The sequence below is a fragment of the Panthera uncia genome, assembly GCF_023721935.1.
Source record: "Panthera uncia isolate 11264 chromosome A1 unlocalized genomic scaffold, Puncia_PCG_1.0 HiC_scaffold_17, whole genome shotgun sequence".
Lineage (NCBI taxonomy): Eukaryota > Metazoa > Chordata > Mammalia > Carnivora > Felidae > Panthera > Panthera uncia.
Window position 1 is genome coordinate 88,614,218 of NW_026057577.1, and position 25,737 is coordinate 88,639,954.

General features: G+C 48.2%; 2 protein-coding genes across 2 annotated transcripts; one reads left to right on the forward strand and one right to left on the reverse strand.

The window, feature by feature from the left end:
• Positions 1–3,333: 3,333 nt before the first annotated feature.
• On the reverse strand, positions 3,334–11,907 carry ARL10 (ADP ribosylation factor like GTPase 10). Its single transcript, XM_049648647.1, has 4 exons — positions 11,669–11,907; positions 10,788–10,989; positions 7,831–8,006; positions 3,334–6,140 (listed from the first exon to the last, which is right to left on the reverse strand). Exons 1-4 carry the CDS (start codon positions 11,849–11,851, stop codon positions 5,967–5,969), a joined length of 735 nt encoding a protein of 244 aa, XP_049504604.1. The 5' UTR covers positions 11,852–11,907; the 3' UTR covers positions 3,334–5,966.
• A 6,510-nt stretch (positions 11,908–18,417) lies between these two features.
• LOC125934970 (uncharacterized) lies at positions 18,418–21,759 on the forward strand. The gene is made up of 2 exons (XM_049648639.1): positions 18,418–20,428; positions 21,418–21,759. The coding sequence occupies exons 1-2, from the start codon at positions 19,438–19,440 to the stop codon at positions 21,456–21,458; spliced, it is 1,032 nt and encodes a 343-aa protein (XP_049504596.1). The 5' UTR covers positions 18,418–19,437; the 3' UTR covers positions 21,459–21,759.
• Positions 21,760–25,737: the final 3,978 nt, after the last annotated feature.

The following is a 25,737-nucleotide window of genomic DNA, read 5'->3' on the forward strand; positions in this document are numbered from 1 at the left end:
CCTCCCAGTCCCACGGAATGAGTCGCTCTGAATTTGCTAAACCAGACACCAATCCCAACATACAAGGGGAATTAACACATACTGCATGCAAGCCTGTTTCAAATCCTTAATTACCTTAAAACTTAAAGGAACATGATCAAATTGTTGCCCTCCCTGAGGATATTGCTGATTAGGAGGAATTTGGCTAATGTTGACAGGATAAATTGCAGGCATACTAGCCATTAATTCGGTTGCCCCCCCAGCCTTAGCTTGTTGAAGCATCTGCATCATGGGGGAAACAGGAACTGTGATGCTCTGAGTGGACATATCAAAAAATGGGTTTTTTGAATAAGTGGAACAGTTAGTTTCCTTAAAAGGATTGACTGGCTCAGGACCATGGGGTATTGCGGGATGCAGGGATGCAGGGGTGTGGAGGCTGGAGCTGTGACTATCTCTGGGCCATTAACCCATGATTCCGTAGGTTTCCATTCCTCCGGTGGTGGAGGTTGGGGCTCGGGTTCCTCGTTATCTACAAGCTCATGATCACATTCAGCCAGTGAAAGGTTGTGAGGACCAGTGCCCCCTCCTCCCAATTCTGACTGCAAGGGTTGTAAAGCCAGGGAAGTTAAATTACACAAAGACCATATGGAGAAAGGGATGGCTTCCCCTTGTTGATGAGTGAGGGGCAAAGCATGTAAAGCCAAATTCCATTGTTTCTGATTCAAAGCATTTTTTTGCCAGAGGGCGTAAACCAATAACAATGTTTCTTTACTAAATAAGACAAATCTTCAAATGTGGAACGTTTCACTTTTACCACTGAGCTCTTTAATAAAGTCTGCAAGAGCTGAATATATGAGTCCTAACTAGATGAGGTGGCATTCCCCATACTTACCTGCAGAAATCCCAAAGGATGAGCTTCCTGGCTCCAAATTTCCCTTTGGTTCCCTTGGCACTTCTTCAGCAGTGCTGCACACTTCCTCCCTCAGGTCCCTGTTTGGGTGCCAGCTGTAGAGAGACGGGGCCTAAAGGTGCAGTGACGAGAGAATTACGAAGCAGGGGTCTAAGACTCTCCAGGAGCCGAAGCACCAGTCCCCTGGCTCAAGCCTCTTATTTTTGCAATTTGTCTGATGACAGCAAGCACGTACAACATAGTATTTGGCATCTTGACAGGCCGTGCACCTGCAGTGTATTCCATACTGGGTCATGAGTACGTCTGGTGCCAGATAAAACATTCTTCTCCCTGGCCTGGTGCCGGTATGATGTCCTTCTGGAGAGAACGTGCAGTCCCGGCGGCTTTCAGTTCCTTGCTGCTCCATCCTTTTCCTTCAGGACATTCTCATGGTGCCTCCGGCTTCTTGTTCTTCAGCAGGGGCCAGAAGATCTGAAGTGGGCTATGAGCTGAAAGCAGCGAGCCTGATGTGAGGCTCGAACTCACGAACTACAAGATCATGACCTGAGCTGAAGTCAGATGCTCAACCAACTGAGCCACCCAGGTGCCCCTATCTTCAGCTATTATAATTTTAAAACCCTCTTATTCCTAATGTTTCTCCTAGAAGTGCCCCTAAAATCTGGTTCTTCTTACTGCTCTTAAAAAGGACTTGGTATTTTTATATAAATCACTTCATGTAAAACCCTGTAAGGTGTGTGGCTTTATCCTTTTACAGGTAAGGAAACTGAGGCTTGAGAGGTCAGTGTGAAGTTTGAAGTCAATTCTGACAGCTAAGCCTGGGCTTTCACTTGCTATCCTTCCCTTTGAAGGCAGCCTGGAAACTGAAGAGGTTCCCAGAATCCCCTCCTTGGGGACCCAGCCAGTTTAGACCCCAGCAGTGACTGGCCATTGTAAGCTGTGTTCACACAGCCTTTGGAATCTAGTCTGCAGCAGAGCTCATGAGGACTTTTGTTGTTTGGCTTCATAATGCCCTCCACAGCATTCCATATTCAGACCTTTGATGGCTGTCCCCTTGTTTCTTTACCCAATTCAGGTGCCAATTTTAGGAAGCCTTTCCTACCACTGTGCCCCACCCCCAGGCTGTGTAAGTGTCCTATTGTCCCTACGCCCCAGACTTCCTGTAGCAATAAAGATCAGTCATAAATGCCTTTTAATCTGTTTGACTTCTGCCTCCAGATTGGGCTGCAGTGTGGACACCTTACCTGGGAATCCAGAGCCCAGCCCAAGGCAGGTGCTAGGGGAATGCTCCATTCTGATCTCTGGAATGGAGGCAGTTAGACATCCTTTGCTCCTGTTTCCACACCCTGGCTCCAGCCCATCAGCTAGAACTCCCAAGGAATGTCAACCAGGCTTGGATACCTCCCAAAAGATACTGAGCTGTGGGTTGAAGGGTCAGAGGACCGGGACTTGCTGTTGACCAGTGATTGTGTCACAGGTAGTATTCTGGGACCACCCTCCATAGCTGCCCCTCACTGGAGCTGTAAGCACCCAGCATGTACTCCTCAAAATCAGAATTCAAATGAAACCACAACTGAGTTTTTGGCATTTATTGTGTGGCTCAAACTGCTGCCAGTGCTCTTTAATGCAGATTGTCCTTGGCAACCCTGCAGGTCTGGGTTCATAGGGCTTGGGCTGGGACAGCAAAGCCTCTTTACTTCCAGATCTTTGGTGGGAATTCTCCCCATGTACCTCATGGGCCCACCTCGCAGAGGCAACAGATGAGGAAAAGGTGGAGGTTCTCTTCATAACTACTGGAAAGGACTTTGGGGATGTGTGAGCCAACAAACAAGACAGACTAAGACTATTCCCAGGTCTGAGGTGTGGGCAGGTGCTCGAGGATGAATACCACAGGTGAGTTTCAGCAGCTAGTTCAAAGTGCTGGCAATTGCTACTAAACTAGCATAAGAACAAATGTTTTCTAAAGTCAAGTGGAAACATCTTTTGGAGAATCTAGTGTTTTCATTCAGGAAGACGGGGAAGAGCCCTCAGATTCTCATCAGCACCTCTCTGGAGGACTGGGAGGGCTGTGATGGACTGATTTCACCATCCCACCCCGTCCTTACAGCTGGATGCCAGTGTGTCAGTGCAAGCTTACAACCCACATCTGGGCACCAAGAGGTACCAGAGGAGGCTTCTTGGGATAGGCAGCCAGTCCAAGGTGGTGGTCTCAGTAGTCTCAGGAACCTAATTTTGCTCAGACCATCCACATGACCAAGCTTTCAGCCAAGTTGGCCTCTCCTGAGGGTTGGCAGCAGGTCAGAGAATGGAAAACCAGAAGCCACATTGCATTAAGTAATTCTTAAGAACAGAAGTCCTTAGGGCCAGGGTGAATGATGAGGCACAGGTTCAACAGGCAAGCAGAAGCAGAGGCTTCCCTTTGATGTGGAGTGCCCATCTGTCCTTCCTACCTTCCAGCTGCCTTTGTTAGGAGAGCTGCTGACATTTGACCCCTAACCCACGCTCAGGTAGGTTGGGAGCTGTAGTGTTGGGGCAGTGGGGTGGAGTGGGGTGGGGGCAGTGTCACCCAGGCTAGCTCAGAAAACTTTGAGATGAACTCCAGATAATGGCTGGGTCCCAGGAGCAGGTGATCTGGGCTTGTGAATCAGAAAGTCACATTCGGGAGCAACTGGGTAAGAGCACCACAGGCCAGGCACGTAGCTGTTCGTAAGAGAGCCCCACTCCTCTACTTCATCTGGTCTAATCCTAGCAGAAACCAGAGCAGATAAGCACTGTTGGCACTCTGCCTGGAGGATAGGCCAACGACCCTACCAGAGCACAGCTGTCAGCCACAAATGTGATGAGGCACACTCAAAGGCCAAGAGAACATCTATATTCTACACAAGTATCAGAGGGGTGGTACTCTGGACCTTCAGCGCCCCCCCGTGGTGTCTCTTCTGGTGTACCACTGGGACCTGTCCGTTCTGGGAGTGGTCTTCAAAAGTTGCTCAAGTAGATATAGTTAGTTAAACTCTTTATTCAAGTTCACTGCCCTCACTGGAGACTTTGAAAATTGTATTACATAATGATACTCATTAGACCAAAGGCAGATCTTAATTAGAAAAGGATCCCCTACAACACTGCTGGTTCCAAAGGTAAATGTCAAGCACTGGAGAACCAGGAGTTCAAAGAACAGAGAAGTAGTTTTATAATCTTTCAATGTCAAAAGGAAAATTTGTCGACAAAGTTTCAAAGGCTACTCTTTAAAAGCCAAGTCATTCCTTAAATATTTTAAGTAAAAGCAAACAAATCTCTTCTGCGAACATTAATCAGGATTTCAAATAACAGCGATTCTGTTGATATACCTACAGCCCAAGAGCATGGTAGGCCACTGTTCCAATAATCACACTTCTGGATTTGGGGGTTCCCTCCCCACCCTCCCTCCCTGTGCCTTTTCTCACATAGGCCACAGCATGGAACTGAAGCACACTGAGTAAATGTCAAATGAAATGAAGGCACATAATCTGTATTCTCAATTAAAAAGCAAACGGAGTTGGATATGACCTCTAAAAAAAAAAAAGTCCATTTGTGGCTACTGATTACTCAGTGGCCCCTGACAGACATAAGGCTCCTTCTTTTGCCTGCACTAAAGAGAAGTGTCAATATACAGACAAACTGGCTGGTCACCGGAAACAGGAGAATCCTGGAGTGTGCACTGGAGAAAACCCAGAAATTCTGTCCAACTTTGCTTTAGCTGAGGAATCAGCAGGTCCAGAAAGGCTGAGTGAGGTACCCAAAGTCCCCCTATTGGCTGATCTGCTAATTCCCATTTCTTTTTGCCTGGATTTACATGATTCAAATTGCCTCTCCTAGAGTCACCATCTACACAGAAGGAGGTGTGTCCTTTTGACTTATCAGGCCAGGTGGTGGAGTTTAAGTTCATGTGGATTAATGTGAAGTATGATACTGAATACAGCTATAAATGATAGGGGGAAGCTAGAGCTTTGTCTCCACTGACGTGTGGAGGTTATCACATTGCCTCACAATTCCAGCTATTTTCCTCAAAGACACAAGTTTTCCATGACAGTCATCTGGGGTTCTGATAACAGCACCTAGAAACAGAACCTAAAACTTTGGCCTGTTCCTTTTATAAATAAATAAATAAATAAATAAAACGCAGTTCTGAGGCCAACACCCAGCTCCAGTTGACAGTTGTCTCCCCAGGGACATGGGTTCCTCCCCCAGACTTCTGTAAACATGGGCATTGGCACAGTTAGTGCAAGAGCAGCAGCTTGTGTGTCCAGATTAGGGGGAAAAAAGCCTTTAGTTTTTTTGATTGGGGGTGAATACCGCTTTATCCTGTAGTCTGGCAGGCAGGCCTTGGCTTGCAGAAGCAGGAGGTTTCAGAAAGCTTGCTAGGATCTCCAGGTTTATTCCAGCACTTCTTACCTTCATGGCTGGAAAATGTATTTCCAAGTCAGAAAAAAAAAAAAAAAACAAAAAAAACCAAACAAACATGGAAATCACCTCTCTTTAAAAATGATGGCCCCAGGGCCAGAGAGGCAGAGATAGCACAAGGCCATGACCCAGCTGGGCAGAACTGGGGCTGCAGGATATTGTAGGCCTTGGAGCCACAGCTCACTGTGTACTGCCCAGAACCTGCCTGCATGAGAGGGGCCTGAAGTCTCCAGGAGGGAATGGTTCAGACTGGGAGTACTTCTGACACTATACTGGTTCTCAGTCACCACAAGCTGCAGTGGTGAGAACTGAGCCCACTGAGCACCTTGCTTCACACATCAGAGAAGGAGGGTGCAGGCCTTCACTGGTGAAAATTGGATCCACTTCCAGCCTGGAGTGAGCCAGACACTATGCTCTTCCACTGTCTGCCCCACCTGCCTCCCCACTTCAGCCTCACGGCCACCTCACCAGGAAGGCCTCTGTGTGGTTCTTGGCCTTGCTCAGGCCCTGTTCTGGAGCGTGGGAGGAGAGAAGGGAAGAGTTGCCACACAGCTCCCGCCTCAGGCCCAGGCTGGCAATAGAGAAACAGGAGTGGCAGAACGGGGGTCTCCAGGGTTGGGTGCGTGAGCAGGTGGGGGCCAGCCTAGGAGAGAAGCTCCAAGAGCAGTCTCCAGATATGCACGGTGCCGGGGTCTTCAAAGCCAGGTCCTGCAGGGGCGATGCTGGCTGCCAAGAGGAACACCTCCCGCTGGCTATCGACAGCCTGCAGGCCCAGCTCCTGCTGCAGCTCCACCATGCTCATGGCCTCACTCAGGTCCTGGGAGGAGATGGAGAAGCTAGTTGGAACAGAGCTGACAGTTTCCCAGCACCCATGCTGTCATCCACAGAAAGAACTGTTTGGCTACCCGGGGAACACTGGGGCCTAAGTTCCCAGAAGTGGCCTCTGGGCCCCTTTGTCTAAACTCTTTTCCGTCTTTCCTTGGTACCAACCTCTTTTCATACCATCACCAGCCACTGTGGTAAGAGATGGCACTTCCTTTAAGCCAGGCATTGTAAGAGGCGCTTAGACTTATTTGATTCTCACAGTCTGCACTGAACTGCTGAGGAAATGGACTCAGGGAAGTGAAGGTATTTAGCTAAGGACACAGTGGCAAGCCAGGTTTCAAACCCAGGTTGGGCTGATAACCAAGGCTATACCCCTTACAGGAATCCTAGCTCAGTTTCCTAAACTCAGTAGTGGGGAGATCTTATACTAGGGTCATTTCCAGACAAGGGCCTTATCTGCCCCAGACTCCTAGACACTGGCTGAGGAAAAAAGAAGCCACTGCAGAGCACAGCTGGTGAGGGTACATTTTAATTTCAGCCCTGGCCCCACATTAAAATAATTCTTGGAGAATTCATGGGACCTTAGGTGTTGTCTCCTGTAGGTTCTATATTGCCATAAATTATGAATAGAATGATGACATAATTCATCATCCAAACCAGGGTACTTCTGAGACTCAAAGTGGGCACTATTAATAATTATACCAGAACAACAGGCATAAATGGGGACCATCTCAGGAAAACCAGGACATATGGGCATATTTATAAATGATTGTCAAGTATTTCCTGACAGGCAAGGGAAACTGGGATCAAAGACGTACAGCTTCTCTTCAAGACAGGTTGGGAACATGTGCCACAGTTCTCAGGAACATGGGCCAGGCCACAGGAAAAATGACAGAACTCTGTACCATGGCAAAGCTTAACTTGGTATGTACTGAGAAGGGCAGCTTAGGTCTGGCCAAAGGCCCAGGAGAGGTAAAGTGTGGTTAAGAAGGATCTTTGAGGAAGATCTGAGTTCAAGTCCTGCCTTTGCCACATACCAGCTGTAACTCTGGGCATTGAGGGATAATAACAAGGTCAACCATAGGATTTTGCAGGATTTAAGTGAGGTCATGATTGTCAGGTGGTTAGCCTGGCACACTGTAGGTGCACTCATAATATTGTCATTTCAATCGGCTCAACTTACTACTTCCCAGCTTTACCTCTCAGATCTAGAGCTGGAAGTCACAAGGAGTGGCAATGCAGAAAAGGCACAAGTTTTGGATTTAGACATCACAGTTGCACTATTTTCAAGGTGTACAGCCTTGGGGAGATTACAAAACCTCAAGCTTCAGATTCCCAATTTGTAAAATGGGAATAGTATCCCATTCCTAGTAGGGTCAATTAGAAGCATAATATGAAATGCTCTTCAAAACCATACCTGATTGACATGTAGTGGATGCGTAATCATTATTTTTCTCATTTCTCCAGGATGGTGGGTGGCAGGGAGACAAAGAGGAAGGCAGATAGAGGACGAGGGTCAGGGATGAGGAAAAAGCACAGAATGAAAAGCACGGGACAGAATCTCAGCCAAGTGCTCCGGGTCATGGACTTGGGCCTGAATCTCTCTCCTGTGCTCCCTGCCCCTGCCCAGGGATCAGTGGATCAAACCCAACTGGCCTAAGCCAGCCTCCCATGGCTCTCACCTGCTTGTTGGCCACCACGACGACAGGCAGGTCAGGGTCCTTGTCCAGCAGCTTGTGCAGTTCCTGCCGGGCCCAAGGCAGCCGCAGCCGGTCAGCCGAGTCCACCAGGAACACCAGCACGTCTACTTCATTCACAAACTCCTTCCAGTAGAAGCGTAGGTTCTGACTGCCACCGACTGAGGAGAGGCCAGGGGCCAGCTCAGAGCCTCCCCAGGCCCCAGCTCTGTACGTACAGCCTCAAGACCACCCCTCTTCTGGCTTCCCAAGGCTCCATCAGCCAGGGGCAAGGAAAAGACAACCTGTTCTGGAGCCAATCAGTCCTGGTTAGCTCAGGCTCTGACAGCTAGGGCTCCCTGGGCAAGTCACTGCCTTCAAGCAGCAGCATTCTCCTCCTCACTGAACTTACCTACTAATAGGTTGTGGCAAAACCCAAGGTACCACACGCAATGCACCTTTCACAGGACTGGCATACAAGGTGCTCATTAAATAGTACTCTCTAGTTCTTTTTCCTGGGCTGCTTCCTGCCAATTCCTAGCTTCCTCCCTGGCCAGTAATGGTGTGGTCAGAAGCCAGGACTCCCTGCCCAGCCTATGCACAGCCATTCTCCCTTCAGTGTCTCTTGTTCAGTCTGGTCACCCCATTTTCTTTCCTTGCAAACACCACACTCAGTCCTACCACCACATGGCTGCCCACACAGTACCCTGGGTTGCCTTCTTGTTCCTCTCTGTCCCTCTGCACAGTCCCCATTAGTCACACCACATCCTAGTGTTGCTGAATATATTTCTGATACTTGTGGACTCTATGCTCTTTGAGAGTTAGAGCTGTTTACATCTGGATCCCCCCCAAAGCCCTCAGCACAATGCCTGGCACATAGCAGGCACTCAACAAGTATTTACTGAGTGCTTACTAGGTGCCAAGCACTGATCTGGGTGCTGGGGATACAGAGGTGAGCAAGGCAGACAGGGCCCTGCTCTCAAGGAGCTCCCTCTGTAACCAAGACGGACACAGCAGTAACACATAAGCACATTTCAGAAAGGAAGGAAATCAAACAGAAAAAGTGAAAATGGCTGAGGGTGGCTTTGGATTGGGTCATCTAGGAAGGTCTCCCCGAGGAAGCAGCATATGAGCTGAGTCTGGACTAATGAAAAGGAGCTAGCTAAGGGAAGAGGCAGAGAAAAGCATTACAAGCAGAAGGAAGAGCAAGCACACTGTGTTTGAGAAACAGAAGGCAGCCAGGATGGCTGAGGGAGGGAGGAAGAAGCCACAACCATCAAGGTTGGCCAGGGCTTGAACACACAGGGGCTGTAAGGCTACAGTGAGGCTTCTGGGGATCCCCTTAAGGGTTTTAAGCAAGCGTGACATGGGTGTCTGAAAGATACTGCTGGCTGACATTGGGGACAAAAGTGGAAGCAGAAAGACCAGCACAGGGGCTATTATAGTACTGGGATGATGGTGGCTTGGATCAAACAGGCAGTGGTGGAAGTGGGGGAAAGTGGACAGATGCAGAATCTACTGGAAAATAAAGCTGAAAGAACTAGCTAATAAAAGAGGTATACGAAGTGGGGGGGGGACGGAAAGAGTCATCAAAGATCCACGAAGGGCCCATCCTTGGCTGGGCTCCAGGCCAGGCATTGGAGACCACAGCCATGTGAGTGTTGTGGGAAGGGAAAACTCTAGGACTTGAATGGGAGATCTGAATTTGAATCCAGGAGTGACCCTATCAAACCTGGATTGTAACCAGTCAGACTCTTGGGTAACATGAAAACACCAAACCCCTTCTTCCAGGGATGGGGAAAATCTTGTTTAAAGAACCAAATTCCAGGTGGATATCAATGTTTGCCACAATCAGGGAGGAAAGATATAGCCAGGACAGGCCAGCAAGCAAGTGCCTGAGACCAGAAGAACTGGGCCCATTCAGGCCAACAGGTAGGCCCTCAGAGTCTGATCTCACTACATTAACGCTTAACTAAACCTACCCAATCTTTATGGCCTGAGTCCTGTGGCTGGCAAGAAGTCCATTTGTCCCTCCCCTCCAAGTCTGTAGCTAGACACACGCGGCTAAGTACTGCTGTCCTCTCAATACCCCTCTGCCAACCCTCTCCTGGGATCCCAAGAAGCCTAACACTGAGGATAGGCACTGCCCAGACCCCCTCTGATCACTCACTCAACAAGCTCTCCCAGGTATCTGCTTGAGGCTGGGCCCTAGGGGCCAGACTGGATCAGACCCATCTGTGTCCCAGATGCTTAGTTACGGACACAGCCTGGTATGTGGCAAAAGCTAGCTCAGAGGAAGAGCCCTTAACCTAGCCTGGGAGTCAGAGATGGCTTCACAGGATATCATATTTGACCTAAATCTTGAAGGTGTAGCAGTTTATCAAGGGAAGAAGGGCTTTCCAGACTGAGGGAACAGTGCAAAGGGCAGAAGAAAATAGCAAGCATCCTTCAGAAACAAGCAATGTAGCATGGTACTTAACATCCAGAGCTTAGAGTCAGAGTCTGCATTAGCAGACTGGCAAGCTGGGTGAGCCAGGATAAATTATTTAACTTGTTGAGCCTCCCTTTCCTCATGCATGTAACAAGGATAATGACTGTTTCCAGTTTGTTGGAATTGTTGGGAGGATTTCATTACATAATAATGCCTTTCAAGTGCTTGGCATACAGGAAAAGTTAGCTTTTGATATCTCAGTGTTAGGCATGTGAGCTTCAGTAGGGGTGAGGGACAGGCAGTGACCAAGCTGGAGTTGCCTGATCATGAACGGCCCATTGCTTCAGAAGACAGAGCTTGGACTATATTTGTGCCCCAGAGAGGCAGGGGAAGAATGTCATACAGGGACGTGTCCTGCTTAGATATGCATGCTGGAGCTACCCCCAGGCAAAGATCCCCCGCTTGGGTCCAGCTGAGGTGATGGGGAGATGGTGTAGGGGGTGGGAGCGATGGGGGGGGGGGGTCTGCTCACTCTCTAGCAGGTCCACCTCGAAGTCCTTGGTGGGCAGCCGTACAGAATTGAAGCCCCAGGTGGGGATGTGGCCTTCCAGCGGTGGCTTCCCAGACAGCACGCGCAGGAACGTGCTCTTCCCTGAGCCATCCAGCCCCAGCACCAGCACCTCACGCTGCTCCAACTCCTCCAGCGCCGGCTCTTCGTCCTCCTCGTCTTCAGGCTGTGGAGCACAGGTCAGGTTGCGGCCGGCACCCTCCCTCCGGACCCTCCCTAAAAGAAGACCGAAGACACCAAAGCGTCCATCCCGCTCCCCACCCGTCAACGGGCAGGCAGGCATGGTCTGGTGCAGTGAGACCAGCGCTGCCTTTGGAGTCCTGAATCCCAAACCCTATTCTCCTGGCTTTTCCTGAGTGACCTCGGTGAAATTCCTTCTCGCGAAGTCTCAGACTCCTCAGACTGGCAATCCCCGCGACCCAGGATCGTAGGTACCACGGACAGGGAAAAACTCTCAATTCGGCCAGTGGCCGGGAAGGGGGCGGAGGCCTCTCCCAGCATGCCCCAGGCCGCGGGCTGTGCGTACTGCGCAGGCGCCCGGCGAGCGCGGGCTAGACAGGGCGCGGGCCCGACATCACTCCGGGGCCGCGCCCACGGAGCTCTGGCGCCCACGAGGAAGCCCGGGTCCCGCGGCAGCACAGGGCGGTGCCAAACACTCCCTGAAATGCCCACCCATCTCCCGGTTCCGGGACTCACGACTGCCTGGCTGCCCGCCGCGCGCCCTTTCGCGAGGGGCTAGCGGGCTGTGGCGCCAAGTCCCGGACCCAGGCGCTTCCGGCCTCGCGGGGCCGCGTCACACCCCTCAGCTGCACGTGCGGAGATACAGACCCCGGCCCGGCACTCACGTCCCACTCGTCCCACTCAGGGAGGCGGGGAGGCTCCGCGCCCCACCAGGCCTCGTTCCGGTCCCAGCGCCGCTCCCGTCCGCGCCCGAAGTAGGCCTTCCAGAGGATGAAGAGTACTGAGCCCAGCACGGCCGCGGCGCCGCCCAGCGCCAGCACCAAGGGGCTCAGCGGCCGCGGAGCCATCGGACCGGGCGAAGGGCGCGGGTGCGGGCTGCACAGGCCGAACCAGCCGTCCCGCGGAAGATGGCCCCGTTGCGACTGCCGCGGCCGCGCCCACCCACCCACCCCCAGCCCCGCACTACAAGGTCCACAATGCACCACTGCTGTCAGCGACAGGCGGCCCGCGCCGGGGCAGCGGGAGTGGGCTAGCCGACCAGAGCGCCGGGACCTCCCGCCCCCCCTGCAAGGTGCGGTGTGGAGCGAGAGGCTGTACCTGTGCGTAATGGGAGACGGTGATATTGGCATTTCCCGAGCACTTACTATATGCCTATTGTTCAGTTGACCGCTGTTCTCGGTTACTCTGTAAAGCAGGGCTTCCTAGAAGGAAAAACCGAGGCCCCAGGTCGCATTGTAGTGCATTGGTAGAGACTGCACTCAAACCCAAAAGGTGTTTTCTGGGCATCCCTCAAGACCTCGGGGAACAAATTAAGACAAGTCACAAGGCTACGGGGTATCAGGTTATGGAGTGTCAGAGACGGGACTGCAGCCTGGATCCCAGACGCTTGGTACTCTACCTTCCGTTGGCTGCTTCTCAGACCCCAGGGGTTCTGCTCTCTTGGGGTGTTGGGCATGCTAATGAAGCAGGCAGGATCAGAAGGCAGTGTTTAGATTTCCTGATCACCTAGTCTTTTGTGACTTCCAGTGACTGCCAAGGTTTCCAGGTGTAGCAGGAGAAACATCCTGAGGTACTTCAAAGAAGAACTCCATGAGGGGCTGCACGGTGAATAGGTGTCTTTATTGTAAGCAACCCCAAGCCATCTAGTTGACCCGGACGGACTAGGGACTCTTGTAGTCACTCACAGATATGCTCAGATCTCTCTTGTTTGGGAAACTGTCCTCCCTCACTGGCTACTTCCTCTCCTTTCTATCACAGCCCTACTTCTGGATAATATGCGTTTCCTATTCCACGCCCCGCCCACTCAGAGAAACTTCTCTCACCTGGGTCTCTAACAAATCCCTCTTTATTAAATCTGTTGGTAACATCTTAGCTCTTATTTTGCTCGATCTCCTTGCACCATTTAACACTGTTAAATGGAGTCTTAGCAGAGATGCCATTCAAAACCTGGCCAGGGTGCCAGCTCACTCCTTGAGGGATCACCTCCTTGGTAAAACAGGAGTGCAAAGTTCCCAAAGAGAAAAGTTAGCATCAGTGAATTTAACCAGAACTTTGTGGTCAGAAAAAAAAAAAAAAATTTAGGTTTCTTTTTTTGTTTTTTTTCTTCCTCAGCTGGAGTTCAGTCACCCTGTTTTGTCACAGTTTCTGCCTGAAAATTTTTCTGTCACTCCACTTGAGGATGTTGACCAGGCCTTTGTCATCTTGGGGTCTGATGTGCTCAGTCTGACTGAAGCCCAGAGGTCGCACTTAAATATTTGCAGAATTGAATGAATTGCATGTGCTCCTCCCTTGGCTTCTATGATACATTTTTTTCTTGATCTTTTCCCTCCTCTCTGACCAATCCTTTTCAATCTCCTTTTACCTGGCATTGGCTGCCATTAGCTGAAACTAACTGGAGATCTGGCAAGGAAATTTTGGAAATGGGATTGTCAGGAGTTAGATACAGAGCAGGGCAGGTGAAGGGTGAGGGATGGAGCCATAAGTAAACAGGCACATGACCAGCACAGTCCACCCCTTTGCATCCAGTTTTACTCTTATATCCATTTTAAACTTTGTGCTTCCACTTACATGATATAATATCCATCATAAAAATAGTCACCCTTTACCTTCTGAAAAAAGGGAAGACAAAATCCCAATAGTCAATATATCCATCTCTGAGTGATGTTAATTCCTCTTCAATCATAATCCCATCTGGATATTCTACAATTAAAGATTAAATTCTTTAAAAAATTTTTTTTAATGTTTATTTTTGAGACAGAGGGAGACAGAGCATGAGTGGCAAGGGGCAGAGAGAGAGAGGGAGACAGAGAATCTGAAGCAGGCTACAGGCTCTAAGCTGTCAGCACAGAGCCCAACATGGGGCTCAAACCCACGAACATGAGATCATGACCTGAGCTGAAGTTGGACGTTTAACCGACTCAGCCACCCAGGCACCCCTAAAGATTAAATTCTAAAGATAAACACTGCCAACTTTCCTTACACAGTCCAACTTCCATATTGCTACACAGTAGTCTTAACAAAACAAAAGCTGACAATGTCATCTTTAGCTTAAAATTCCTTAGTGGCTCCCCATCTCTACCAGGATAAGTACTACATGTCTCTGATGATGGTGCAAGGAGGGCAGCAGGGAACTGACATTTAATGATCACCTACTATATATCAGGCTTTGTTCTGGTGTAAAGTGTACTGCTATGCAAACATTTGTCTGTCTTCATCTCCTGAGAATTGTTTCCCTAATGATTGAATTAACTGGAAACCTACCATGTTTATATGATTCTTGGCACAAATAATTAGTCCCAGGGTAATGACTTGGATCAAGCTGGACGAAGAAGATCCTTTCGCGAGATTCTTAAATTTGGTAAGCAGAGTGTTGAGATCAATCTGTCTTGGGTGGATAAAGATGTAAAACTTATCAGCTATAGGCAGCCATTTCCCCCACCTGTAACGAAGAAGGCTTCAGGTCAAAGAGATTGAGGTAGAGCAGGAAAAACAAAGAAAGAAGGTAGAGCTGGAATCCTGGTGCCATTTGCATTCTTGTGCACTTTTGTTCCTAAAGTCCAGGGTATATTTGTGTTCACCCCTTTTATAGCTTCCTTCCTTCCTTCCTTCCTTCCTTCCTTCCCTCTTTCCTTCCATCCTTTTTTTTTTTTTTTTTTTCATCACTATCTGGGGAACCACAGTATGCCTGCCCAATCCACAGGAAGTAGTCACAAACAACATAGCATACAATGAGGGGACATACTATACAGTGAGAGGCAGGACCCTTGACCAAAGGGTCCACTCATTATATCATACACCATATCATTCAGAAGTAGCCAGCTTCAGACAACACTGGCTTAACCTTCTGCCTTTCAGTTATACCTTTGTTATGCTTTTAAGGCAATTTTCTGAAACTGATCTTCATACTTGCTTATTTCGTCCTTGGGTATATCCACTCTGCTATTCACCACAGCCTTTGAGGGATTTATTTAATCTACAACATTTTTCACATCAGGTTCTGTAGTTGGTTTTTCTTGTTTCCCCCTTCATGTTTCCAAAGTCCTCTCTTTTCTTTTTTAGAATAATACTTAAAATGCTTATTTTCGGTTGTTGCCCTGCCTAGTCTATTAACTCTGGTGTGTTTGGATAAGATAGTCCTGTATGTTGTCTTTCTCTGGTTGGGTGTGTGCCCCTCAGACCTCTCTTATCTGTCCCTGTGAGCTCCTCTTTCCTTGGGGCCAGGAGAGGCCTGGAGACTAAAATGCCTAGGGGAGGTGGCATAGTCCAAGTGTAGCTTGAAGTATTCCTGGTGAGTTGGGAAGGAGGCTCTCTGGTGTATAGTCTACACCCCTAGTTGGTATAATCCTGAGCAGACAACTGCATCCCTGGAGAACCTCTCTATAACTCTCTTGGCCCAGGTAAGACTCTTACTAGAAGTTGCCGCCTCTGATCGCTTTAACTTGGTGCTTGGGTACAGGCAGAGGGAAGAGGAGTGGTGGAAGAGAGGCTGCTAAGGTGCAGGCTGGTTCACTACACTGTAGTTAGTTCTTGAGGTAGAACAGGTGCCTACCCAGCCACCCAGCCAGTGTCTTCTCAACCTGCAGTAATGGTGATAGGGCTGGCCAAGGTCTCCCCAGGGCAACGGTGGGGGGGGGGGGGAGAATAAGGGGTACATCTGTCCAAAACCCAACAGGGCCTGATTCCCTTAGAGCTCTGGCCTCTTCTGTAATGGGTTGCCATTGTTTACACCCAAGCCCAGCTCTCTTCTGATGGCCACAGGGCTGGTTTCTCTGATCTGCCAGCTTCCCTTTGGCTCTCAGGTATCCCTGACCTGGGGCTGCCTTGTGCTATCTGCCATCTGGCCAGCTTATCTCCATCTCATAAAAGAGGAAACAAGCTTAGAGGGAGGAAGTGGTTTACCCAAGAACATATATTGAATAACCAAGGCAGCTATGACTTGAACCAGGTCTGTGTGTCTTGAAAACCATGCTTTTGATATCTTGTTTCTCCCTGTATAGATCCAGGAATCTAGGTCCACTCGTTTTATCCAACTTTTCTTTTGAAAAAGAAGGGAAACTCAAAGGATTGGTTCTGAAGTTTTTCACATGTGTCCTCAGTTGGATTTTAGGATGTTTCAATTTCACAGACATAGATGAGCTCTGGAGTTGTTCATCATTTTAATTAATCGACTCTTAATGTTTTTAAATTTTAAAATTATTAAATATGACAAACATGTTCAGATACCCATGTATTGACCAAAATTTGAGAGTTAGCATTTTGCTTTATTCTCTTTTTTTATTAAAAATATTTTTCAGGGACATCAGGGTGGCTCAGTCAGTTGAACATCTGACTCTTGATTTCTGCTCAGGTCATGATCCCAGGGTCACGGTATCGAGCCCTGCATTGGGCTCTGTGCTGAATGTGGAGCCTGCTTGGGATTCTCTCTCATTCTCTCTCTCTCTCTCTCTCTCTCTCTCTCTCTCTCTTTGTGTGTGTGTCTCTCCCCCCCGCTCATGCATGCTCTCTCTCTCTAAAAAAAAAAAAAAATTCAAACATAACTAGGATGCTATTCCTATCTCCAGGTATAACCATTATCCTGAAGTTGATGTGTATCATTCCCATTTATGTTTTTATACTTTTATTATGTACGTATCAAAACTTTTTTTTGAATTTTAATAATGTTCATAAATGGTGATGTGGCATGGTCTGATTGGATAGGGGGCCAAGGCATGGGTGGTGAAAGAATACACCCAAGGCAGAACAAAAGAGATAAAAGTTTATTGAATACACTGCAAAAGAGCAGCAGGCAGGACAGCAAAGGAGAGACTGTCTGCCAGGAGGTGGTGGTAAAGGGCTATAGGTATAGGGCAGAGTGAGGAAGTATGGAACCTATGGAATTTTCCCTTTTTTGGTGATCTTAAGAACTATGCGTGGTTGTAATTGGTCAGAGCCTATGGCTATTTCCAGGTGGGTCACTTGATAAACCTTTTTGCGTCAGCTTGGTGGTCACTGTGGACACTTTTGCCTTGTTCAAGTTTCTAATGCTCGAGCCTGTTGCCTAAAAAGTGTCCTCTACAGGTAACATACTGTTATCTTTTTTTATCCAACTTGACGTTTTTGAGATTAATCCATGTCATACATGGAGATCTAGTTTCATTTCTAATGCTGTGTAGTATTCCCTTGCATGAATATATCACAGTTTACTTTTTTTTTAAATGTTTATTTTTGAGAGAGAGAGAGACAGAGGGCAAGGGGGGAGGGGCAGAGAGAGACACACAGAATCCGAAGCAGGCTCCGAGCTGCCAGCACAAGAGCCTGACGTGGGGCTCCAACTCACACTCTGTTGAGATCATGACCTGAGCCAAAGTCAGCCGCTTAATGGACTGAGCCACCCAGGCGCCCCCACGGTTTACTTTTTTATTCTTCTGTTGTTGAAATGGTTGGACTGACTACACATTTTTGCTCTCACAAACAGTGATGCAATGAAGGTTGTTATATGCATCTCCTTGAGCACATTTGTGAGGGATGTATGTGTGAAGTATTTCCTGGGAGTGAAATTCCTGAGTCATTCTATCTGTGCATCTTCAAAGTTAATACTGCCAAATTGCTCTCCCAAATGGTTGTCCTAATTTTTAATCCATTCCAAAAACATATTAAGTCTCTATTTCCCCATATTCTTGCCAACATATGGTACTATCAAACTTAAATTTTTTTGCAAATCTGATGGAAATGAGCTTCTATTTATTTGTTTATTGGTGTTTTTCCCATTGGAGTGAGGCTGAGCAACTTTCCTTTTAAAAAAAATTTTTTTTAACGTTTTATTTATTTTTGAGACAGAGAGAGACAGAGCATGAACGGGGGAGGGGCAGAGAGAGAGGGAGACACAGAATCGGAAGCAGGCTCCAGGCTCTGAGCCATCAGCCCAGAGCCCGACGCAGGGCTCGAACTCACGGACTGCCAGATCGTGACCTGAGCTGAAGTCATGAAAAGAACAGCTTTAAATTCAAATGACAGCCCTGCCTTAGTTTAAAGCTAAGTTCTCTTTTCTGCTTATTATGGATCTTTGATAAGAAATACAATTGCTGAGAAGTCTATTGTGAAACCTTTCCCGAATGTAGTCTGATATGTAATAGAATAAGTGATTGTACACAAACTAACCGGCATTTCTCGCTTCTGTAAACCTGCTTGCTTAACACATTCCTCCCCTACCCCCTTCCCCCTTCCCCCTTTTCCTCCCGCCACAAGTAATGGACAAAGCCTTCCCGCCAAAGGACAGACAAAGGACGCCCAATCAGAGAACAACAAATGTCCTTACTTTAAAACCAACTAATCAGGCCCCTCATAATTTGAAACCTCCCCTGTGCTATTTGTCTCTGTCTATAAAAACGCTGTACCAACCCTGATCGGGGCCTCTCAGCGTCACTGGTGACCAGTGCGCAGAGGTCCAAGTTCGAACCTGCAATAAATGACCCTTGCCGCTTGGCTTTGACTTACGACTCTGGTGGTCTCTTGCGGGGGGCTCGCGACCTCAGGCATTACATTTGGAGGTTCCACCGAGATCTCCCCCGGGCCCACCAGACTTCTGGTCAACAGGTCGTCTCTGCTTCTGATCAGTAAGTAAGCCAGCTCTATCTTTTTCTTCTTTCTAATCTGTGTTTCTTCTTAGGAGAACCGGTTCTGTTTGTCTTTCTCATCTCTAGGCGCCTGAAAAACCAGTAGGCATGCCCATTGTTACCCGTGTTCTGATGTGATGTGTGTCTGTCTGTTGAATTGACTGGAATGATTGTTGGGAGTCAGGGGCACGCGCCTGACTTACCCTATGTGTAGTCCCACGGCGTAAGCTACAGGATTCGAGTGGGCTCTAACCCGATTTCCGCGGTGATCCTCATATGGCTTAAGGCGGTCAAAATTTTTTGATCCAAGCAGGGGGTTTATACCTGCCCGCCTATGCTAAGAGGCACCTAAGTTCCAGCGAGGGACGCGGAGGGACGAGTATGCGAGTGCTTCTGTGTCAGTCTAAATGTATTGTCACCCTTGGGCCTTTGTAATAGTAACCATCCTAGCCGTAACCCTTTCTATCGGGTTGGCCGAAACAGCACCAGAAAGTTGGAACCGCTGCGAGAGATTCTTGTTAGTTCTTGTTTTTCTTTCATGGGTCGGATGCTTTATTGGAATTAAGTGTTTTCTCCGCTGATCAGAATTAATTATTCCATCCTTTGTTCCTCTCTTCTCCTTCCTCAGCTCCCTGCGGCTTTCCCTCCCGCCCCTCCGCCCAGGGCCCAGCCAGGCCGCCGGGGGTCTCACCCTCGGAAGTCGCCTGCGCGAACTCCTCCACCGCTAGTTTCAGCCGCTTCAGGGCCCCCCCCGTGCCACCCCCTGGCCAGCAACCCCCCCCCCCCCCCGCGTCCGTGCTGCCCGCGCCCCCTTCTCTTCTCCTCTTCCTCAGAATCATAACATGGGCCAAACGCAGAGCACCCCTCTTTCCCTCCTCCTCACCAACTTCAGGGATGTAAGAGCTAGAGGACACAACTTAAGCCTAGACATTCGCAAAAGAAAGTTGATCGCCTACTGCCCCTCTGAATGGCCTACCTTTGGGGTCAATTGGCTTACAGAGGGAACCTTCTGCCTCCCTGTGGTCCTTAAAGTAAAATCAAGAATTTTCCTACCAGGGAAAGAAGGTCACCCGGATCAGATTCCCTATATTCTGGTGTGGCAAGATTTAGTGGAAAATCCACCTCCTTGGATGGCCTCTTTCTTAACAGCAAGGTCATGCCAAATCCTAGCGGCTAAACCTATCAACCCTCCCAAGCCGCTAACTTCAACTGCACCCCCTGTCCTCCCCGACAGCCAAGATTTGCTTTCTCTCGACCCTCCCCCTTACCAGATTCCTCCCCTTATTCCGCAAGCTGCCCTTATCCCTGCTGCGCCAGCAGAGCCTCCCGTAGCCCAGCCAATAGAACTAGAGAATAGGGAGGCTCAACCTGCGCTCATGCCTAGTGGGGGCGAAGTCCAAGGGCCGGCTGGACGCACCTGTAGGCGGGCCCCACATGAGCCAGGACTCCGCCTTCCTGACTCCACCGTAGCTTTACCCTTACGGGAAATAGGGCCTCCCGATGAGATGGGGAACCCCCGACTTCAATACTGGCCCTTCTCTACCAGTGACCTATATAACTGGAAAACCCAGAATGCCCGATTTTCTGATAACCCTAAAGATTTAATAAGTCTCTTAGACAGCGTTATGTTTACCCACCAACCCACCTGGGATGATTGTCAGCAGCTCCTCCGAATCCTGTTCACCACCGAGGAGCGAGAAAGAATTCAATTGGAAGCAAGAAAGCTGGTTCCTGGAGATGACGGCCAACCCACTGCTAACCTTGATCTCATTAATGCAGCTTTTCCCTTGACCCAACCCCCACAGGATGGCTGGGACTACAACACGGCAGAAGGTAGGGGACGGTTGCGCATTTATCGCCAGACTCTAATGGCGGGTCTCAGGGCTGCTGCACGCAAGCCCACTAATTTGGCAAAAGTGTATTCAGTAATACAAGGTAAGACAGAGAGCCCTACCACTTATTTAGAAAGACTAATGGAAGCCTTCAGACAGTATACCCCTAGGGACCCAGAGACCCCCGAAAATCAAGCTGCCGTTGTAATGGCCTTTGTAAACCAGGCAGCCACTGATATTAAAAAGAAACTCCAGAAACTAGAAGACCTGGAGGGAAAACAAATTCAGGACTTACTCCGCATTGCCCAGCATGTCTATAATAATAGGGAAACTCCAGAGGACAGGCAACTTAAAGCTACCGAAAAAATGACCAAAGTCCTGGCTGCTGTTGTCCAAAAGAACTAACGCTACCAACCACGGGAAGAACCCTGGCTCCAGGACCCGTGGAACCAGACCGGGAGCCTATTGGGAAGTAGACTTCACCGAGGTAAAGCCTGGAAAATATGGGTATAAATATTTGTTAGTGTTTATAGATACCTTTTCAGGATGGACAGAAGCCTTCCCCACCAAGCATGAGACTGTGCAGGTAGTAGCAAAGAAAATGTTAGAAGACATCATGCCCAGGTACGGATTCCCTACCCTAATAGGATCAGATAACGGACCAGCATTCATTTCAAAGGTAATACAGGGGATAGCGCAGTTTATTGGGGCTGATTGGAAACTACATTGTGCATATAGACCCCAAAGCTCAGGACAGGTAGAAAGAATGAATAGAACTCTAAAAGAGACCTTGACTAAATTGACCATGGAGACTGGCGTTAACTGGGTAGCCTTACTCCCCTACGCTCTGTTCAGGGTGCGAAACTCCCCCTACAAACTGGGATTAACCCCCTTTGAAATCATGTATGGAGTACCCCCTCCTATAATTCCCAACCTACAGTCTAATGTGTTAACTGAATTTGATGATCATAAACTTCTTATTTCCCTGAGAGAACTCCAGCACACCCACCAGGAAGTTTGGCCCAGACTGAGAGCCATTTATGAGACCGGGCCCCCTCCTGAGCCACATCACTACCGACCCGGAGACTGGGTATACGTGCGGAGACATAAGCAAGAGACCCTCCAACCACGGTGGAAGGGACCCTACATTGTGATCCTAACCACACTCACCGCTCTCAAAGTCGACGGGATTGCTACCTGGATCCATTATACCCACGCCCGACCAGCTGATCCATTTGCAGTTCGAGAAGACTTTGTGCCGGAAGCCAACACCGCCTGGACGGTTGACCAGAGTAAGACCCATCCTTTAAAATTGACTCTGCATCGAAAACCTGACCCCGAAAACCGGCTGAGACCAAAGGCTCGGGTGTCCCATACCAAGACTGTTGCAGCAACTCCGGACCCACAATGATCAAAGCGTCAAAATGATCACTAGCGTGCTCCTGCTCACTTCCTACGGACTGATAAGTATTGCGGGCAACCCCCACACACCCTATACTTTAACTTGGGAGGTTTCTAATTTGGACACCCAGGAAGTCTATAATACTACCACAGCAGACGATACTCCCCTAAATGCCTGGTGGCCTGATCTATATTTTAACCTAGAGGACGTAGCCGTAACCATGGGGGTACTCCCCCCCCAACGGAAGCCGCCAGCGTCCTAATCCGTCATGGACCGGAACCCCAGAAAATGAAAAAAAGCGCATAAGATCTGGTGGGTTTTATGCATGTCCCGGGTTCAGAACAGGAGCAATGAAAAAAACCTGTGGAGGAATCGAATCCCTTTACTGTAAGGCTTGGAGTTGTGTCACTACCAATGATGGAAGCTGGAAATGGGAGGTAAAACCCCATTATATTGATATGAAATTTGCCAGCCCCTGTCCCAAGCAAACCCGTGCCTGTAACCTTATTCGTATCAAATTTCTAGAGGATGGAAAAAAGGAGACAAGATGGATTACGGGACTAAATTGGGGAATTTATCTGTATCGGGGACCGCCTTACTTTGCAACTGTTATTCAGATAAGATTAAAAATAAAACCCAAAGCTTCACCAACACTAATAGGGCCAAACCAGTCAGTATGGCCCACAAGTAAGCCTAATACTACCCCGCGGTCCACAAATAAAGGTACTAATTCTCCGGCCACTCAGGTGGTCACTGTAACCGGGACTACTCCAAGAAAACCCCCCCAAAAAAATCCAAATCCCATTCAAAGATGACCCTTTATGGGTAATGATAAATACCACTTATCAGGCCTTAAACCATACTAACCCTAATGAGACAGAGGCTTGTTGGTTGTGCTATTCTATACAACCCCCATTTTATGAATCAGTGGCTATAATGGGTACTTATAACACTGCGAACAACTCAGATACTTGCAGATGGGGACAAAAAAGACCTGGTCTCATGCTACCAGTGCTTACGGAAAATGGAACATGTATAGAAAAAGCGCCTAAAAAGTATAGCCACTTGTGTACAAATAACATAAATATATCAGATATTTCAAAAAAGTGAATAATTCCACCAAATAACTCATGGTGGCTTTGCTCTCATGCAGGACTAAACCCCTGCCTCTATAAAAGTATATTCAATCAGTCAAAATTCTGTGTAATGGTAATTGTGTTCCCAAAAATCACATACCACACAGCTGAGTATATAGACCAGATGTGGATAGCACCAAAAGGAGTAACTAAGAGAACACTCATTACTGCGGGGGCTCTAACCCTAGCCACCATATTCAGACTCGGGGCCATCGGAACAGGGACAGGGATCTCGGCCTTAACTATACAAAACAAGGGATTTAGTATACTTAGAGAAGCGGTTGATAAAGATATAAAAAAAATAAAAACCGCCATCACTTCGCTTGAAAAGTCCCTAACCTCCCTCTCGGAAGTAGTTTTACAAAACAGGAGAGGATTAGACCTGCTGTTCCTACAGCAAGGTGGTCTCTGTGCAGCACTAGGAAAAGAATGTTGTTTCTATGCTGACCACACAGGAATAGTAAGAGATTCTATGGCCAAGGTCCGAGAAGGGCTAAATAAATGAAAGAAGGAAAGAAAACAGGAGACAGGATGGTTTGAATCCAGGTTCAGTGCGTCCCCATGGTTAACTACCCTGCTCTCCGCTTTACTCGGACCTCTGGCCATCCTACTTCTCGCTCTCACAGTAGGCCCCTACATCATAAACAAAATTATTAATTTTGTCCAAGATAGGTTCAATACTATACAACTAATGATGTCAAGAACTCAATACCTACCGCTCGAGACATTACAAACAGAGGCTTAAAAGACCCAAGATTGGCTCTTTAGGCACAAGAAAAAGGGGGGAATGAAAAGAACAGCTTTAAATCCAAATGACAGCCCTGCCTTAGTTTAAAGCTAAGTTCTCTTTTCTGCTTATTATGGATCTTTGATAAGAAATACAATTGCTGAGAAGTCTATTGTGAAACCTTTCCCGAATGTAGTCTGATTATGTAATAGAATAAGTGATTGTACACAAACTAACTGATATGTAATAGAATAAGTGATTGTACACAAACTAACCGGCATTTCTCGCTTCTGTAAACCTGCTTGCTTAACACATTCCTCCCCTACCCCCTTCCCCCTTCCCCCTTTTCCTCCCGCCACAAGTAATGGACAAAGCCTTCCCGCCAAAGGACAGACAAAGGACGCCCAATCAGAGAACAACAAATGTCCTTACTTTAAAACCAACTAATCAGGCCCCTCATAATTTGAAACCTCCCCTGTGCTATTTGTCTCTGTCTATAAAAACGCTGTACCAACCCTGATCGGGGCCTCTCAGCGTCACTGGCAACGAGTGCGCAGAGGTCCAGGTTCGAACCTGCAATAAACGACCCTTGCCGCTTGGCTTTGATTTATGACTCTGGTGGTCTCTTGCGGGGGGCTCGCGACCTCGGGCATTACAGTCGGACGCTCAACCGACTGAGCCACCCAGGCGCCCCAGCAACTTTCTATATGTTTATTCACCAATCAGTTTTCTTCTGTGTTTGTTCATATCCTTTTACCATTTGTTTAATTGGTAATTTGGATGAATATCAGTTTATCACCAGTCCCCTACATTAGAAGGTAGGTGCCCTGAGGGCAAGGACTGAGTCACCCAGCACTTAGCACAATCCCTGTCCCTTCAATATTCATCAACCCTTTGTTGAGTGGGTGCTGATTGCATCTACTGTGTGCTGACATCTATTCTTTCTGTCATCTCCCCCTTTTCCTATGGGAATGCCTCTTCCATCCCAGTCATGAGATTCCTAGGGAAGCTAACATTTTCTAATGTAGCATGCTCCTGGCCACAGATGGTTGGCTACAGTGGGAGGGAGCACTGACCCAAGCCAGGGCAAGCGTTTGAGGCTTTCATACTGCATTTGAGAAATAGCTATACTCTTGGCAGAAGTAAAGCTGGAGAGATATCAGCATTCATGTTCCCTACAGACACAGAGAGAATGAAGATAACGTGAAAAGATGAGAAAATTAGAACTTCTGGTTTCAGGTATTCAGGAGGGATTTCTGTGAGTTAAGCGGGCGGACTGGAGTTGATAAAGTTTTAGAGTGGTGGCGGGGGGGGTCCAGAGCTGACAGCCAAGAGAGAATTCTTGAAGACATCTTTGGTGCAAAAAAGTGATTTTATTAAAGCACAGGAACAGGACCCATGGGCAGAAAGAGCTGCACTGGGGTTATGAAGAGTGACTGGTTATATACTATGGAGTTGGGGGAGGTAAAGACAAAAGGGAGGCAGGCCTCCAGAAAGACTTTGATACACTAAAGAGGACTCTTGGGGCGCCTGGGTGGCGCAGTCGGTTAAGCGTCCAACTTCAGCCAGGTCACGATCTTGCGGTCTGTGAGTTCGAGCCCCGCGTCAGGCTCTGGGCTGATGGCTCGGAGCCTGGAGCCTGTTTCCGATTCTGTGTCTCCCTCTCTCTCTGCCCCTCCCCCCGTTCATGCTCTGTCTCTCTCTGTCCCAAAAATAAATAAAAAACATTGAAAAAAAATTAAAAAAAAAAAATAAAGAGGACTCTTAAAATACTGGAGACCTTGCTATTGTCAAACGAAGGTGGTTTTCCCTCTAGTAATGCATTAGCATTATGACAGTAGGGGTTCCTAGAGAAATGTTATACTCTGTATTTGCCTCAAGTATTTGTCAATGGGCTGCAGTTATAAAGAAATTTAATTTTCCCTGCCATTTCCTTCTTGCCTTTGTTCTCCACATCACTATGGAGGGGAGGGTGATATTAAGGGCTCCAGGAAACCGAGTCTATAGGTTTCTGGAGATTAGGCTATTGAAATGAATGCCTTTTT

Bases quoted from the DNA above. Each gene is read 5' to 3' on its own strand.
- ARL10 (XM_049648647.1), bottom strand. From the start codon at position 11,851: ATGGCTCCGCGGCCGCTGAGCCCCTTGGTGCTGGCGCTGGGCGGCGCC. The intron at 10,990-11,668 runs GTGAGTGCCGGG...TGTGCTCCACAG, and splicing joins CTGAGTGGGACGAGTGGGAC to CCTGAAGACGAGGAGGACGA. The intron at 8,007-10,787 runs GTGAGCAGACCC...GCCTCTCCTCAG, and splicing joins CGAGGTGGACCTGCTAGAGA to TCGGTGGCAGTCAGAACCTA.
- LOC125934970 (XM_049648639.1), top strand. From the start codon at position 19,438: ATGGGCCAAACGCAGAGCACCCCTCTTTCCCTCCTCCTCACCAACTTC. The intron at 20,429-21,417 runs GTAGGGGACGGT...TATTTCCCTGAG, and splicing joins GGACTACAACACGGCAGAAG to AGAACTCCAGCACACCCACC.